General features: G+C 45.6%; 1 protein-coding gene across 1 annotated transcript in view; it reads right to left on the reverse strand.

The window, feature by feature from the left end:
• DMRTB1 (DMRT like family B with proline rich C-terminal 1) overlaps window positions 1–18,919 on the reverse strand; it is a 275,605-nt gene that overhangs the window by 194,059 nt on the left and 62,627 nt on the right. The window contains exon 2 of the mRNA XM_086936196.1: window positions 13,292–13,500. Within this exon, the coding sequence (XP_086792322.1) occupies window positions 13,292–13,500 (209 nt within the window). The remainder of the gene's footprint in view (window positions 1–13,291; window positions 13,501–18,919) is intronic.

Raw genomic sequence — 18,919 nt, forward strand, 5'->3', positions numbered from 1 at the left:
GCTGACCCTTATCGAAGGAATGTATTTTTCTCCACTCCGAAGACACAACTTCAGGCCGGCCGGCTGGGAAAGTGTCCTTGGTACGGGGAGGTACAAGAATTTGGTGGGCGGCAGGTTACTGGCCGTGAATTTCCATGAAGGAACGGGCTTTGATATTAGCGAAGGTGTTAGTCTTTTTGTCAGTTAGTCCGTAGGCGGCATCTAGCCGTTAGCATCTCTGCCATTACTCATTTTCATGGTGGACAAGTCGCCATCTTTGAAGTCAGAGAAAGATTTAAGACCGAAACTCTCTGAGATAGACTGAACGAGAAGTGGCGCAGAGCGCACTGATACAGAGAGAGAGAGACGGTAGTCAATAAACAGCAAGGTTCCGAGGTCCTGAGGGAGAGCAGACGAGGTTGAGCCTAGCGGTGCAGACGTGTACTTGTGACGGCTGAGGGTGACTGCAAGGCGAGCCAGGACCCAGAGACGAGACAGGAGCCTAGATGACTGCCGAATCCAGATTTCCCATTAATCAGGTGATGTCCGACCAATACCTGTAGTATGTGCACTCTAACCTTTATCTTTTATTTTCTTTGCAAATGTAATGCTGCATAGTAATGTGATTTATGTCTATTGTTAATAAATATCCTAATTCATATAGAATTATCGTGTACCTGGTGCTTATGTTCAATCTTGGTAAACGACATTCCTAGTCGAGCGCTATTTAGGTGAACGGATGAGAAATCCCGATCAGGTAGATGGTAATCGAATAAAGAGGGAGTGAGTGGACCTTTGATGCCAAAAGCAAGAAGTACACTATATAATCTGGACTCATATTCAAAGTTATTATTTTAGTTTTGTCCCAAGTAGATTGCCGAAATATCATCCCAATAATGGTTCATAGGAATGTGGTCGTCGTTGATATGCGGCGTTAATGAGAGCGTCGGGGAGGATACCGACGTGTAAATCCACCAGATTGTGGCTTAAAATAAGTGAGAACGTCAGGAGGGATACTGACGCGTAGTTTCGCAGGATCGCGAACAATTTGGAAAAGGGAGCATTGGGTTCTGCAGGCCCGTGTGTAGACACACCGGATTGTGTGTCAGATCTGCCCTAGGGTAGAACGGTCTGGGTCGGGGTGACCGCGAGGCCAACTGATGTGAATAAGATATTGTAGAAAATCCGTATATGTATATTGTCATTCCCCATTCTTAGGTGCAACCTGTATATTTATCTGTATATCTACTCATTGTGAATACGATCTAAGAAGGGAAGGTGAGTACGTTTTGGCTGGGTCACAGGGGCCCCTGGGGGCTGATCCCATCTAAACAGAAAATCCAGCCATTACATCTGGCGTCACGAACTGTTTACGAAGCCTGTGTGCATTGTGTTGTTTTCATCTCGTTGGTTTGCGCTCGGCTTGTACGTATAAAATTTTGTTTATAATTGTGTATATAATTTTTTTTTGTGTGTCATTATGTTTGCCAAAAAATCATCGTCGGTTTTTAAATTACCGATCCAGATTCCCGGCTGCGAGTCTACGCCTTACGAGGCTTTGGCCCGTGAGTGGGCTGATTCTACTGGTTTGAGTGAAAATTGGTCTTCATTCTTGGAGCAGGCGGAGCCTGCTGATGTGATTTCATGCCTACAGAAAGCGCCAGTAGTGAAGGGTGATGAGCTTCCTATTTTAGGACGCAGAGGGTGGATTATTCTTAATGCATACAGAATATTGCATGAGAGGTTTGTGCAACTACAGAAACAGTTTAAAGATTCGGAAGGACAGTGTGTCGAGTTGCAAAATGCGCACACTTTGTTGCGTTGTCAAAATAAATTGCTTGCCGATAAACTTGAAACATATCAGACCATTGCCGAAAGGGCTGCGGTCCGTATTGCACGATATAAGTATAAACATCGTCGTGGACGTGTGTCTTCACGCAAAGTGCGTATGGTTGTAGCAAAAGCTGGAATGGATTGGAACCCCGATGAGTGGGACGGTAATATCTGGGATTCTCATACTTCTGACTCCTCGGCAGAGGAGGGTGACAAGCGCGAGTCTTCTCGCTCCGGACGTGATTGTAAATCTGCTTCGTGCATTGATTTGACTACCGATGGTGACCGTGCTCGTTCTTCCCGTGCGGATGACGTAGCTTGCCCTGATTGTTCTGTTAAATCTAAGATGCGGGCTTCCTCGGAAGCTCTTCCCGCAGTTTCTGCTCACCCGATCTTTCGACGGAAATTACAACAAGCCCCTGGTAATCCGGGTGGTATCGCTCTTGACTGTATTGAAGATTTTACTCAGCAGGAGATCAGTGACATCCTGCAACGATTTAAACAACGGCCTGGTGAGACCTTGCTTACCTGGATGGTGCGTCTTTATGAGCTTGGCGCTTCCGGTATTATGCTCGATGCTGTTGATTGCTTACGATTTTGCTCTTTGAGTTCTGATTCTACTATTCAGGACCATTTTCGGAATTATAATGGTAATGTCCAAACTTCTTTGCTCCAGCTTGCGTCTGATGGCTGTAATCATAAATATCCAACTGAGTCTGATTGGCCCTCTGATGAAAAGCCGTGGTATACTCTGCGCGATGCGTCGCAACGTTTAAAGGAAGAAGTCATGAAAACGTGTATCTTCCTTAGTACTGCTGACAGGTTATTGGATGGTCTTTTAACATCTTCTGTGCGTAACCGCATTATACGTACTTCTCCTGTTGCTTACAAGCAGGTCATGATGACATTATTGATTAACCAAACTGGCAATCCTTTGTCTGCTGTGCTCGAGTCTGTTCGTCAGCTTGGTGAGCTGGGTGAATGGTTTAAACCTGAAAGACAATCCCGACCTGAGGGTCGTACTGGTGGGGATTATAAGTTCTCTAGACGTGACATGTTTCTTGCTCTCATTGCTGATGGTGTCAAAAGGGAAGAGATTGATGGTGAACCTAATAATATCCTATGGGATATGTTTCGTAAGCGTGGTTTGGATCGAAAGGAAGGTGCCCGTCGTGTGCGAAAGAATGAGTATGATCGTGGTTCGGATGACAGTGGTGATGAGAGACGACGTGTGAATTCTGATCGCCGTGATGATCGGCGCTATGAACGCGGTGGTTCCCCCCGTCGTAATGATGGGAGGGGGAGAGAGGATGATCGTGAGAGGGGAAGAGATGATCGTGGTTCTAGCACACGTAGAGATGCAAGGAGTTATTCCCCTGATGTACGAAAGAGGGAGGATCGTAACAGGCTCTCTGACCGTAATTCGCAACTTTTTGAACCTGATACTAATCCGTTTCGTACTGGAGACGGATATGAACAAGAAATTCTGATACCCAAGAAAACTGAGAACATTTACCCTGATCTGTCTTGGTTGACGGAACGCAGGAAAAATGACTAGGAAATAGGTCAAGCTCCGGTACGCAGGTGGGCCCACAGAGATTACAGACCCTATGTAGATATTGAGATTTTTTGGAAACATCGTAATATCCAAAGGGCCCGAGCGTTAGTTGATACTGGGGCGGAGGCCACTTTAATTCATGGTAAGTCAAGAAAATTTCATGGACAGTCTTTCACAATTACCGGTCTGGGTGGTAAAGAGACACCCGCAGTTCAAACTGCACTTGAAATTAAAATTGGTAGAATTCCTCGTAGAGAATACTCTGTGTTGGTTGTGCCACTTTTGGAATACATTATTGGAATTGACATTTTGAAGGGTATGACTTTGCATTTGGATGATGGTTACTATCAATTTGGTACTAGACAATACATTTCGACCAGACCCGTACGGGTTGGCCGTTTACGCATGCCACCTATTAAGATCCCTTTAGCGACGAAAGTGATTTCTCAGAAACAATATCGCATCCCAGGTGGTCATGAAGAAATTACAGCTACGATTCAGGATTTGGTTGACGCGGGAGTCATTACTCCGGTCACATCTGCTTGGAATAATCCTGTTTGGCCCGTGCGCAAAAGTGACAACTCTTGGCGCATGACTGTTGATTATCGAGAATTGAACAAACATACACCTAAATTGACTGTTGCAGTGCCTGACATTGTTACATTGATTGAGAGAATTCAAAAGCATCCAGGTACGTGGTATGCTTCCATTGACATTGCTAATGCTTTCTTTTCAATTCCAATTGCCCCCGAATGCCAGGAACAATTCAGTTTTACATGGAATGGACGTCAAATGACGTTCCGGAGTCTTCCTCAAGGCTATGTACATAGTCCTACGATCTGTCACCGGCTGGTGGCGGAACATCTGTCTGAAGTGCCCACGACTCCACAAGTTCAGATTTGTCATTATATTGACGACATTTTGATTCAAGGTGAAACGCAAGACCAGGTACAGTCTCATTTAGATCAGATCATTGACTGTTTGCGAGCAAAAGGTTGGGAAATTAATCCTGACAAATTACAAACTCCATCCCAAGCTGTAAAATTTCTAGGAATTAATTGGCATGAGGGTCACAGAGAGGTGATTCCACAAGTTAAACGAAAAATACTTGATTTTGCTGTTCCCAGAAATAGGAAAGAGGCGCAATCCTTTATTGGATTATTTGGATTTTGGCGTCAGCATATTCCCCATTTGAGTCAGATCTTGGCTCCTTTGTATCGAGTCACTCGTAAAAAGAATGCGATTGAATGGGGCGAACCTCAACAGACTGCTTTTAATTTGGCTAAAGAAGCTATTCAGTATGCTTTGGATTTGTGGCCTGTGAGTGACGGTGATGTGGATTTGAATGTGTCCGTGGAAGGTCTGTATGCCAATTGGAGTTTGTGGCAAAAGCAGGGCAGACAAAAAGTGCCATTAGGTTTTTGGACCAAAAAGTTACCAGAGGCTGGTGAGCGTTACTCACCTTTTGAAAAACAGTTGCTTGCTTGTTATTGGGCTCTGGTGGATACCGAGCAATTGACTTTAGGCCATGCTGTAATTTTGAGGCCTGAAATTCCCATCATGCAGTGGGTTTTGAGTTCACCGAAGTCCCATCGAATTGGACATGCTCAGGAGGCTAGTGTGATTAAATGGAAATGGTACATTCAGGACAGGGCACGTGTGGGTCCGAAAGGTGTGGCGGTTTTACATGAGCGAGTGGCGCAGGCGCCCTCCAATGAGGCTGAAAGTGAGTGTTCGGTTCCCGTAGTGCAGGAGTCTCCCGTGAAGTGGGGTAAATCATTTGATGATCTGTCCGCGGAGGATAGGAAACATGTGTGGTTTACGGATGGTTCTGCGAAGTTCAATGGTGACAAGAGACATTGGAAAGCTGTCTCCTATAACCCGATTACACAGAAATTATTGAGCACAACTGGAGACGGTAAGAGTAGTCAATATGCTGAACTCTATGCGGTTTACCAAGTTTTGAAACAGGAGTTACCAGGTACATGTCATATTTTCACTGATTCTTGGTCCACTGCAAATGGACTAGCGGTGTGGCTGCCGACATGGCACTCGCATAATTGGGAATTGCATTCTAAAGAGTTGTGGGGTAAAGAGTTGTGGCAAGATATTTGGGAACTGCTTCCGCAGAGTACTGGATGCTCATACTCCAATCGACTCCCTTGACAAATTTTTCCATAATATTGCAGATGAACAGTCTAAAATTTCTGAGGCAGTGGTTGACATGCAAGATTCTGATTTGGCGGGATTGGCGAAATGGGCCCATCAGAAAGCAGGACATTTTGGAGAGAAAGCCACTAACAGGTGGGCTGCTGACAGAGGAATTCATATTCCCTTTTCTTTAATTAAAGATGCCATTCTACATTGTCCCATTTGCCAGCATTCTAGAAAGAAAGAGGTGCCTCAAATTGTTCGAGGCCACTTACATCGAGGTAAATTGCCCGCCCAAATTTGGCAGATTGATTATATTGGTCCGCTCCCCATGAGCAGAAATTGTCAATACATTTGTACAGTGGTTGATACTTATAGTGGCCTTTTGGTCGCTTTCCCTTGCAAGAATGCTACCCAAGTGAATACAATTAAAACGCTGGAGCTAATTATTTTGTACTATGGTGTCCCATTCCAGATTCAATCGGACAATGCATCCCACTTTCGTGGAAGATTGGTGCAGGAATTCTGTATAGAGAATAATATAGACTGGGTGTTTCATATTCCATATTATCCACAAGCTTCATGATTGATTGAGAGAATGAATGGCTTGTTGAAAGAACAGTTGCGCAAGTTGACTGATGACCGTTACAGCCAGTGGAGAGATGTCCTACTTCAAGCCTTATTGATTTTAAATAATCGTCCTTTGTTACATGCTGAATCTCCTTTAATGCGTTTGTTTCCTCCACATGTTGATGCAAAACCTAATTCTGTTGCGACCACTGTCACATATTGGGAAATTACCCCCGGTGCTTTGGCTCCATGTAGAGCAACCCCAGGTTCCGCAGGCCTCGACCTGCATGCATTAAATGATGCACACTTCCCAGGAAAAGATCGAATCATTGTTGAAACTGGCATTGGTGTCTCTATACCTGCCGGTAGTTTTGGATTAATTGCCCCTAGATCTGGCCTGGCCCTGAAAGGTGTACAAGTACTCGGAGGAGTAATTGACAGTGATTATCAGGGAGAGATTAAGGTTCTCTTGCTTAATAGCAGTGAGACTGATTTGTTGATCAAAAAGTCTGACCGTGTTGCTCAGTTATTGATTATGCCTGTCTTCAGTGGTGAGATCAAGAAAGGCTCTGCCCCAACGTTGCTAACTGTGCGAGGACAAAAAGGCTTCGGATCATCTGATCTTCCTGGAGCTAAAATATGGGTGCAATCGCCTAAAAATCCTCCTGAACAGGCTGATATTATTGCGACCGGTCATGACAACACCGTTTTGGTGATGAAGCCAGGGAAAGATGGCTGGGAAGCTGTCCCAGCTGATAAATGTTACTTACGAGAATGATTAAGGCCTGTGTTTGTATTCTTTCAGATCATTCTTTGGACTGCTGCTGCGGGATGTGTCGGCGTTGGACTCCTTTTGGCTTGCTACGCCGGGAGAGGAGAGGATCCACCGACGCCGAGTGATGGGATAATGAGAGCCGCGCGGTCCGCGTGGCGCACCTCGTCGAATTTTTGGATTACACTCGCGAAGCGGGTGACGAACTCTCCGCATTTTTGCCTTACCCCCATGAAGTCCGTCACTGACATTTTATCGACCTGTTTGGTTGCTGTTCCTGCGTCTACTGAAACTTTGCATCATGTGTTTAATGTATCCAATGCCCGACCTAATGTTATTCTGGGCGATTTCGCGGCCCATGAATTTTGTCCCTCATGTACTCTTCTTTCAGACCTCGATGTCCCTATTAATTCCAGAATTACTACCTTTAATATTACCCCTGGTGATCTTTGTTTCATGATGACCTGCAACCCTAAGGCCATTTCTGAGTGTTTGCGGTTGAAACTCCAAGCCGCTACTACTTTTTCATTTCATCAACGTTTGCTATGTTCAAAGAGACTTCCTAATTCGTGCCTTTCAGTGAAAAACAATATGACCTGTAAAAGTTTAGTTGTAGCCACTAGCCATTATCGTTCAATGTTATTACCAGCTGGATGGCTCTTTTCCTGCGGGAATTCATCTTGGCCCTATATTCCTGCGAATATTTCTGGTGGCCCATGTGCCATCACTAGATTAAGTTTGCTAATGTTTTCTTCACATCCCCCTTCCCATTCTCGTATTGTTCGAGACTCTATGTCATTACATGAAGACTGTGATTCCTCTGTTCATCTTTTTTCTAGATCAGAATATCTTGGTTTAGCTTTTTCTATTATTGGTGTTCCGGCATTGGCCGTTTATAATGCCAAAACAATCGGCAAAATGGCCTGCTGGATGGTCAAATCGATCAACCAAACATCTACTGTTTTATCAGATTTATTATTAGATTCCCAAGGTGAACGTAGAGCTATTTTGCAAAACCGTGCAGCAATTGATTATTTGTTGTTAAAACATGGGCACGAGTGCTCTGAATTTGAAGGTCTATGCTGTTTTAATTTATCTGACCATTCTAAAGATATCCAATCCCATATTAATAAACTCCATGACTTGACTGCAGAAATTAGAGAACACATAGATCAGGGTTTCTTTGACTGGCTTTTTAACTGGCTCCCTGACATGCATTTTTTACGACAAATTTTGGGAGGGGTTATTGTTGCTGTCTGCATCCTTATAGCAATTTGTTGCTTTATTCAGTGTATCCCTTCCCTATTACAATTTTTTAGACTTACTAAGGCTCGTAGATCAGTTAGTTTTGTTTCATATTATTCGTCTACTGACGTTAGTTCCATTTAGTTTGTGGTTAATAGACTGGAGTCAAGGGGTGTAATGTTATGGCTGTCTTTTTGCTAGCTCTTTGGAGAAGGAGAATGATGGAGAGTGACTCCAGCCTATCACCCCCCATAGCATAGGGATTAGGCCGATAGACAGGGACCCTGTCTTATATACATAAAGACATTTGCGTGTTATTTTCCTTAGAGTAAGGCTTATGAATTTTAGTGAGGGGTTAGATATATAAGTATTAGTCATGATTCACTCATTTGCTAACATGCCGATCTGTTTTTCATGGAGCTATGCATATTATGGGCTCCGTAGGCCTTAAACGAGACAGACTCCATTTTGCTTTTTGCCCGGTAGCTCGAGAAGGCTTTCTAGGTTAAGTGTAATGTTTTAGTTTCAAGCTGTTGTTCGCTTGGAGAGAACCGGTTCAGGCTGACCCTTATCGAAGGAATGTATTTTTCTCCACTCCGAAGACACAACTTCAGGCCGGCCGGCTGGGAAAGTGTCCTTGGTACGGGGAGGTACAAGAATTTGGTGGGCGGCAGGTTACTGGCCGTGAATTTCCATGAAGGAACGGGCTTTGATATTAGCGAAGGTGTTAGTCTTTTTGTCAGTTAGTCCGTAGGCGGCATCTAGCCGTTAGCATCTCTGCCATTACTCATTTTCATGGTGGACAAGTCGCCATCTTTGAAGTCAGAGAAAGATTTAAGACCGAAACTCTCTGAGATAGACTGAACGAGAAGTGGCGCAGAGCGCACTGATACAGAGAGAGAGAGAGACGGTAGTCAATAAACAGCAAGGTTCCGAGGTCCTGAGGGAGAGCAGACGAGGTTGAGCCTAGCGGTGCAGACGTGTACTTGTGACGGCTGAGGGTGACTGCAAGGCGAGCCAGGACCCAGAGACGAGACAGGAGCCTAGATGACTGCCGAATCCAGTGCCATTACATGTCCTCATTTCTTACGACCCCAAAGGAACCCTCTATAGTAACTATGTGGAACCTACCCCCTGTTGTGGGACACTACCGATGTGGTTCATGTAAGGCTTGTCCAGCTACAATTCAAACCAAAGTGTTTAGTCACCAACAACACCAAGTTCCACTTAAGTCACATACAAACTGCAATTCCACCAATGTGGTGTACTGCATAACTTGTCCCTGTGGTTTGATATATGTGGGACAGACACAACAACGAGCCAAAGTGCGTTTTTTACAGCACTGCAGCCGGATAAGGTGTAAGGTCGCAGGAGCCCCATTAGTCGACCATTGCAGTGAGAAAAATCACCCTCCGGAAAGTTTGAGGTGGATTGTTTTGGAACAGGTCAGAATGGGCCCAAGGGGTGGTAGTATAGAACCCATTCTTAATGTCAGGGAGATTAAGTGGATTCGATTCTTTGACTCAGTACGCATGGGTTTGAATGAGTATGAGAGCAGTTTCGCACAAATGGCTACCCTCTAAATTATAAATTGTTTGTGTGACTAACCGCCCTGGGCTCAAGTGTACCCTAATGTAATGACCTTTTTTCCGTCCCTGTCTTAATGAATCTCTGACAGCTTGTTCGTATGTCCAACAAATGTTTTCTGATGATGACGGGCACCTGACCACCATACTCGGTAGGTCCGTGCCTTTTATTATTATTATTATTATAATAATGCTATACCATGTATCTCTTCCAACATGTCACATTGAATCTTTTGGATATGACTGGCGCCTGACCACCTTACCTGGCATGTTTACGCCTCTGAAACATATATTGCATTGTAATGTGTGTTTTGACGAAATTCTGGCTTCTGATTTTATGTTTTTATTTAATTTCATGTATTTCATTACACACTAACTGTGCCTGACCACCATGCCTGGTAGGTCCGCGCTGATCTTTTGTCATATGTTTAATTTGACACACCGTTGAATTTGAATTTTACCAACTCCGTCCGGTCTGCGCTTTCAGACTGATCCCGTATCATGTTCTATCTTTCATCTGTTTCATCTGATGTTGTTTGTGACTGTGTAGGTCCCATAGTGCATATTTACTGTTATGAGCATGGCATTTTTTGCCCGATTCATGACATGAGCTTTGACCCTTGGCAGGTCCAAATCGCCCCTTCCTAATATTCTATGCTACGTAAAGAGTCTTTTTTCAGTCAACAAGTGACAGGGAATGCGTTTGTTTTCTAGCCCTCCCGGTTACTATAACTACGGGAGTCTGTCTTCACCGAGGCTATTTAAGTTAACTGGTAACCCTGGCAACACTTCCTGGTTGCAGCACAATGCGGCGAGACGCTGGCTCGCACGCTTCGTGAATGGAAATAATCCCTTCGGGTGAGTTTTTTTACCCTCCTGGCCGTATCCTGCCGTCTCAGCAATCGGCTTTCATTACGGGGCATTTCGTAACGTACACATCCCGACCCCTTGTATTTACAGATGTACCCGAGGATTTTTATTGAACGGACTGCCTACACCGAGGCTGTTTAAAGTAACCTCGGCAACCCTTTCTTGAACTTGGCTCGCACGCTCCGCGAACTGAGGAACCCCTTTCGGGTGAGTGTATTCTACTGGCGATACTTGCCGCTTTTTGAGGTTGGCCTTCAATACGGGCCCCTTTAAGTGTATTTACCCTGCCCCCTTGCCCCTGCAGATTCACAGAGGGATTCCCCCCTTTTTACGGACTCTTTACGGACTCTTTGATTATCATCCACTTTGCGGGGAAGGAGCGATACTTACGCATACCCTGCATCTATCATCTCACGGCTGTGAGGTAGGCCATATCATTTTATATAAACTGTATACGGCCCCGAAGATGTTTGGAATAAATGAGTAATGGGCGTTCAATATTTTCTAGATATGAACAGAGACCCCAGCAATTTAAATAATTTCAGCCATATCATGGACCACGCCTTGCCAGGTCAACTTGTGTCTTCCTAAGCAGGTAACTTGCACTGTGCCCTATATGCCTCAGTATAACCTTCGACCTCTAACTGTACCTAATCTCTTAACCCTTATGTGACGGACTTCTCCGTTTATTGATTGCTCTGGGACTTTTTTAGACCAGTTCAAGTAATTAGTTCTTTCTCTCTCACTATGTTTAGGAATCAGCCCAGCCAACCCTCCCCCCCCCCCTCCCCTCACGTCCTGACGAAGACCCGCGCAGTAAGGGAATACTGTCCTACACTCTTTGGGTCGAAACGTAGACATCTATCTACAACCAAGAACTCCTGATATTAGCTTGATTTTTTCAGCAACCTAGGAGTTTCTTTTCTCAAAAATGTTTTCGTTGATATGTGCATATTGTGTCTGACCTCGTGTATGTGGATCAATGAGAACTATATCTTGACCTGTGGATTTATACATATGGAATCTGAAAAGTGATATGTAACTATCAGAAGCGTGTTTGTCCCTTGCACTTTTCCCCTTTTCCCTGTGGGCGCATTGTATTTTTGTATATATATTGATTATTCCATCATTGAATGGCTAATGGTGCAGTGAGAATAAAAACACTTGGCACCTTCAATTTGTTTTTGGATCAATTCAATACAAAAAAGTGTGTGATTATGAACCAATAATTATATGTTTTGGTCTGGGACCCCTGTATACCTATACCGACCTGGAATCCTAGCAGGCATCTGTAGAGTATTGGTCGGGTGGGACCCCTGGCAGCAGAGCCGGGCGCCTGCTGCCAGTCTTGGCTATGACCCGGACATGATCCTCGGTCTCGATGGGTCTGACTCACTACGCGGCTTGTCAGCCCCAGGCTGGGGTTGACATGAGCAGCAAAACACTGGTGACTGATCTAGACATGCCCCTGCCTCTCTCAGCCCAGGAATAGTCTGACTCTGTGGCTCTCTTCTTACTCTTCATGCGGCCTCTAAGCAGATGGAGCACTTGCTCTCACGGGCTACGGCAACACCTCATCAGAAATGGATCGCTCTCGACTTCGTGGAGTCTGGAGACGCATCTGCACCATCCCCGTTACCGAAGGAATCTCCATGAGATGAGTAGTAAGAATATAATTCCTTTGTGTGGCAAAATGTCCTACTTCCAGAAAACTGTACACACATGCCTTACAGCATAATAATGTATGATCTCTTGTACTGATCTTATTATGATCTATTAATGCTTCTCTTAATATTATTCCTATTGAATTAATTTTTTTATTTAATCTATTTAATCTTAATTATCATTTGTCATAACGTTCTAATAAACAATTCTTTCAACAGTGTATTAAAAAATAGGTTTTTTTTCTTTATATCTGTCCAAATTGAAGGGTGCACCATTGCTACATCTAAAGTATAACTACACGTGTCTGATATGTTAGAAGACACATTTATAATTATTAGTTCAAAATGCTCGTCTTCTAGATGAATATTACCCTGCTTCAAGCTACAAAATCAGTATTGGCATCAGTGAAAATCTTAACATTTCGTCTTCATATATTCATAATTCTTTCACAATCAGTCCAGGTGTTAGGGAAAATAGAGCGCATACAACTATTTTGATGGTCAAATATTTACTTTCAAATTCACAGAATCCTCTACTTGAACAAACTCCTTTCACAATTCTTGTGCTACATTTTTCAATATAGAATATTCCACTTTGTTATTCGTTTTGATAATCTGAATTGTTAAAACTATATAAAGATATATTAATTTAACATTAAAAAAACTAGCACCCAAAACGTTTTGGAGAAAGTTGATGTCAAATCTTGAATAGCAACAGTTGTATGGAGATTATAAGTATCACACTAGAACCTGTTTGAAGATAAGATTACCACAAAATATGTCAAATTGGGGAATATGGTGTTACGATAAATGATGACTTCAACAAAATGTAAAACTTGTGGAATTAAATTTAAATGTTCTATTATATATGAATACTAGTGTGCAAAGTACCAAAAGATTCTAATAATAATAGTTATTTAAGATGCCAACCCAATAACAGATGGTCCCCTTGAACTGGAAAATGCAGCAAATACAGTTATTAATTTATATCAACATCACTTGTGTATTACATTCCATCAAAAGCCGGGATTAAAAAAATACAATTTAAGAGCAAAACACTTACAGGTCCCTGGCTGCTGTGCACTGGTCTGCCCCCTCCTGGCATTGGGAACCCTGGAGAGTGTGGTGCTCCCCTGTAGCCTTGTTGACTGACAGCAAACCCCACTGGGAAGGGGTAATGGTACATACTAGAATAACTGGTGTACAATTTGGGATGTTCTCTGTCCAGGTATTCCGTATTGAACACACGTTCTTGTGGCATGGCAGGGATACCTGTTTAAAAACACAAATGAGTGTAACAAAACATTTGAAAGTTGCTAATATCAAAGTAAATCCATAGTTTCAATTGTATGGCAATTAAATGCATGCGTAATAGCAAAATCCTTCCCTACAACAAGGCAAATGCACATGCACAAGATGTACATTCACTACAAGAATATTATCGCTTTACATTTGATGCAAGCTAAAGGGATAGTCACATTGGCAATTTAATGAGAGGAGCTTACCTTCAATCTTGCCAGCTTTATTGGCCTTTTGTATCAAACGGTTTTATCCTCTATGTCAATGAGGATTACATTAGTACATTAAAACCCATAATCCTGATAGACACCATCATAATTTTGTTGCAGTCCATTCCTTCTAGGAGGTGTAGATGGCTAACATCTGAACATCAATACCCCTACATTGCATACTCTTACCCCACCACCTCTCAGTTTGCAACTCACACACTCTTACTGTGAGGAAGCAGAAACTTGTATGCTGAGGCCAGGTAGGTCCTTCTGTAGCCCTTGAAGGAAGGGGCCTTGCAATGGAATTTTTCTGGCAGGGAATTCAAGCAGATTGCAAACAACTTAAAAGTTTGATTTTCTTCAGATGCACTGTTGTGTTCTTGTGTTTATTTGGTTAATGGAATAGAACTGTGCTATGGTGTTCGATGTTCTGTTCTGCTTCAGCCAGTACTGTAGCTGCTGCTAAAGAGGACGGACCTGTTTCTTTGCTTATACCATTAAAGAAGCTTTTCACTCATAATTGCTTCCTGGATTTATACAAAAATTATTTTGGCGACGGGCTGGCGGATGAACCTTTTAACTAAGTATAGGCGAAATTTGCGAATTCGCGGTCCGCGAATTCGTTCAAAATGGCAAAAAAAATCTACCCAGAATTCCAATAAGACGTTCGCCCCCTGACCGCGGTTGGAGTCGACCCACCACGGACCACCGCGCAGCATACCGCCATAAGAGATAGGCGGACACACGAGCCGCGCCGGGGGAGTTTCAAACCTACGCGACAACAGGAGCACCTGAACTGGCAGACCCCACAGGCCTGGCTCTACCTGACACAGAAGGTGCTATTAGACCCAAGCTTTGAGAGTCACTGGCCCGCCAAAGATATCTGCTGAGAACCCTTGCACACGCTAACAGCCAAGTAGGGACCCCTCGCACTGGGGAGCCTAATGACCCAACAGGCGCTACGTAATCAGGGTGAAAAACAAGGGGAAAACGGAAGGAGCCGCGCTCTCAGAAACACCGGAGGGCTCCGCCTCGAGGCCTTCAGACCTGCAACAACTCCAAGACCGCATCCTGGAAGCTATTGCGGCAACGAGAGACACTTTGCAGCAAGATATCGCGCAAGTGGCATCGGGCTTGGGGCTCCCACGAGCTGATCACGACAAACTGAAAGACAGGGTCAAGACTACGGAAGACACCCTGCATGAGTTAGCCCCTAATCATAAAAAACTGGAGGCAACGATGGCGGACGCCCTAGACCGGATACAATCACTAGAACGAAGGGCTGAGGATGCCGAAAACAGAAGCCGGCGCAACAACGGAAGGAGGGGACATGATCAGTTATCTGGACAACTGGTTCAAGACGACAGTGGCACCGGAAGGCCTCTCCCCTTTCTTCACAATTGAGCGCGCCCACGTGTCCCGGCTAACCCTCCCAGACCAGGTCAACCGCCTAGGCCGGTAATTGCTAAGCTGTTGCATTACAAGGACAGAGACTTGCTGCTCCAGAGAGCCCGAGATGCGGGCACTTCCAAGTTGACCACAGCAGGGTGGCGCTGTTCCCCGATTACACCTATGAGACGCAGCGGTTGCGAGCCTCCTTCTTGTCCATTAAGGGGGAACTTAGAACTGAAGGCATACAGTACTCCTTGCTCTTCCCAGCCAAGCTGCGGGTGGTGTTGGATGGCAAGACGCTGTTTTTCCCTACGTCAGCAGAGGCATGGGCGTGGTGGGAGACATACAAGGCGGGTACAGACGAAGCAAAATGCAGAGAGAAAGGAGAACGACGACCACCACAGGTGTGGAAATCGCAGTGACTCCGCAAACGACGGCAAGGATCTCGGAAACCCTTGATGTCCCAAACGGATGAGGAAAGAAGATCGGCGCTGCAGGCAGTGGTGGCACTTTCTGGAACTGACGCTTCCCCTTCAAAAGGAGGTACGGAATCGGAGGGTCACATCACGGGCTCAGAAACAGACCATTCGGAAGTGGACAGCACCAAAGGCCCAGTGGTAACACCACAAACGTCGGAGGACATCTTGAGTGCCTGATGGGAGAACGGACAATGGCGGACACTACTGGTAACGAGGGGAGGCTATGCTAGATAATGTAGATATCTGTTGCAGATTGCAGAGGTTTACCATTGCTATCAATGGGGGGACGCCGGGTGCGGGGGTTGGCGTAGCTGCCTTCTGGTTTGGAGCCGCACTTCACTAGCCCTTAAGGCAACCACAGTGTCGACTGTGGAATAGGTGGGAAGTTGGGTTGTATACCTGAGTTTTAATGGGAACTGATAGACTGATATTGGGTCCTGTTCTGGGGGGGTGGGAGGAGGGGAATGTTGGGGACTATCTCCCCTGGCAACCGCTTGTTTTTGTTCTGTTGAGGAATTGCAAATGTGAGAAACTGGAGTCATGTTGGGGAATTTACACCACTTGCGCAAGAGCGTGCAACTGGCTTGCACCACACCTGCTACTTCGGGATAATGGCTAATACAAATACTCTGAAATGCATGACCTGGAATGTGAAGGGACTACATACAATAGCGAGGAGGCACAAGGTCCACGCCTATCTAGTCCGAAGGGGAGTGCACATTGCATTCCTTCAAGAAACACACCTGACAAAGCAGGAGGGATTATCTCTGCAGCGCAGATGGAGAGGGCAACTATTTAACACTACTTACTCCGCATTTGCTAGAGGCACACTGATTTGGATCAGAGCGGGTACTCCATTCCAATTGACCAGACAAACGATAGACCCTGAGGGCTGATACGTAGCCATTGAGGGTAAACTCAGAGGCAGGGATGTGGCCTTATGTAGCATATACGCACCAAACACTGATCAGCTGTCCTTCCCGACGAGGCTTTCGGGAGCGCTTGCGCATTATCTGATGGGCCCTGTAGTAGTGGGAGGAGACTTCAACTCAGTGACGGACGTAACTCTAGATAGATCTCACCCACCGCTGGGGGACTCCCCAGTGCACCGACTTACCAAAGGCAGACTGGACTGGCAGGGGTGGTGGGGCCTGGTAGATGCTTGGCGGACTCAACACCCCAATGTCAGGGATTATTCATATTTCTCTAGCCTACACGACTTGCATGTCCGACTCGACACAGTGCTTTGTTCCCCGTCGGTGATGCCGACTATTACGCAAACTGAGTACCTTGCCAGGACGATATCGGATCACAACCCCATGTTAGCTACTATAGATTGGATGACCGAGATCTCTTGCGTTCCAACCTGGAAGCTGCGACCTGAGACCTTGGACGATCCTCTGTTTCACGCGGCACTGGAAGAGGAGATAACTCGGTATTTTGTAGCAAATGCTGGCACAGCGACAACTAGAGCGACAGAATGGGACGCCTTCAAAGTGGTTGTCAGGGGGCGATGTATAGGGAAGTACACAGGGGTACGGAGAGATTTGTTAGGTGAGCTCGACAAAGCGGAGGTTAAACTGAGAGAAGTGGAAGTAGCAAGCCCGGGCCGCCCGGAACTCCAGGAATCGGTTAGTGCGGCTAGAGAGGCAGTGGCGGTCGAGGTGGAGTGACTGCTGGGACGCTGCTGGCTTGGTTGGCTAACCCCACTAAACGAAGCTCCCCTATCCTGGAGCTGGAGGGGGAAGGGGGCTGCACGATATATACTCAAACTGAAATACTGCAGCGGTTCCACTGCTATTATGAAACGCTATATAAGAGCGGGTTAGAGAGTGATGACTCTGACATTGATGCTTTTTTAGAGGGGCTGATTCTCCCACGGCTGGACCAGGACCAGGCGGATGATCTCGGAAGGGACATAGACCTAGGGGAGATCAGGGGGGCCATTAAGCGGATGGCCCGCAACAAAACAACGGGCTTGGACGGACTACCCATAGAATTTTATAGTAAATATATGGACTTGCTGGCACCATGTCTCCAGGGGGTATATAAAGAGGCTAAGATGGCAGGCCATCTGCACCAATCGATGCGAGAGGCACTAGTGGTCCCCTTGCTGAAGCCGGGGACGGAGAGCCACAGTACGGCTTCATATAGGCCAATATCCATGCTGACTGCTGATTATAAAATATTGAGTAACATACTGGTGGCCAGACTGCTACAGCACATGACCGGCCTAATCTATAAGGACCAGTCCGGATTCATCCCTACGCGCAACACAACCGCGAATATCAGATGGCTTATAAGACTATTAGATGACACCCATCCAGAGGCACTTAATCCAATGATCCTATCGATAGACATCGAGAAAGCGTTTGACAGCTTGGAATGGGAGTATTTATATAGCATCATGGGACGATTTGGGCTAGGAGAAGGCTATATCCAATGGACGAAAGGGCTCTATACCTCAGCAGTGGCAAGAGTGCGGGTGGGTCCATTCATCTCCCGTCAATATCCGGTGGAGCGCGGAACGAGACAGGGGTGTTCTCTGTCTCCCCTTTTGTTCGCTTCAGCGATTGAACTCCTTGCGGCGGTGGCCCGGACAGGGAAATATTACAACGGTTTAATCAACAGAGAGGGACACCAGTTTATTTCTTTATATGCGGATGACCTGCTGGTATTCCTTGAAGACGCGGAAGTGGCAGTAGACGGGCGGAGAGGGTACTAAAGCACTTTGGTGAACTCTCAGGACTAAAAGTTAACTGGTCCAAAACCTGCTTATTCCCTGTGAGACGAGGGGAGGCATGTCCTACCATCCGTCCCTCACTCAACTGGGAGCCCACCTGCCTCAAATACCTAGGAGTATACATATATCATACGGCAACAGATATGCTGGAGGGAAATGTGGGCAGGTGCATACGAGCGTTGAAGGGTAGCATGGCTTTTGGGCCACCCTCCTGCTCTCAGTAACGGCCCGAATCTCTTTATTGAAAATGATAGCCCTACCGCGCCTTCTATGTTACTTCCGCACACTACCTGTATGGATACAAAGTTCCACCTTCCGACAATTGAAATCACAACTGACCTCGTTTATTTGGGGATCAGGTAGGAGCAGAGTAGCACTGTCAACGCTTACCCGTCCGAAAGACAAAGGGGGCTTAGCGGTCCCAGACTTCGAGCTTTACTACCTAGCTGCCCAGTTGCAATTATTCACGCAGGAAGTGACGAGGGTCTTTCGAGGACCGCAAAATGAGAGAGAAGGGGGTACTCGGCTGCATATCCTTGTCTATATAACCCTGCAGCAGCGACTAGCCC

This window comes from Lissotriton vulgaris, chromosome 1_1, assembly GCF_964263255.1.
Source record: "Lissotriton vulgaris chromosome 1_1, aLisVul1.2, whole genome shotgun sequence".
Classification (NCBI taxonomy): Eukaryota; Metazoa; Chordata; class Amphibia; order Caudata; family Salamandridae; genus Lissotriton; species Lissotriton vulgaris.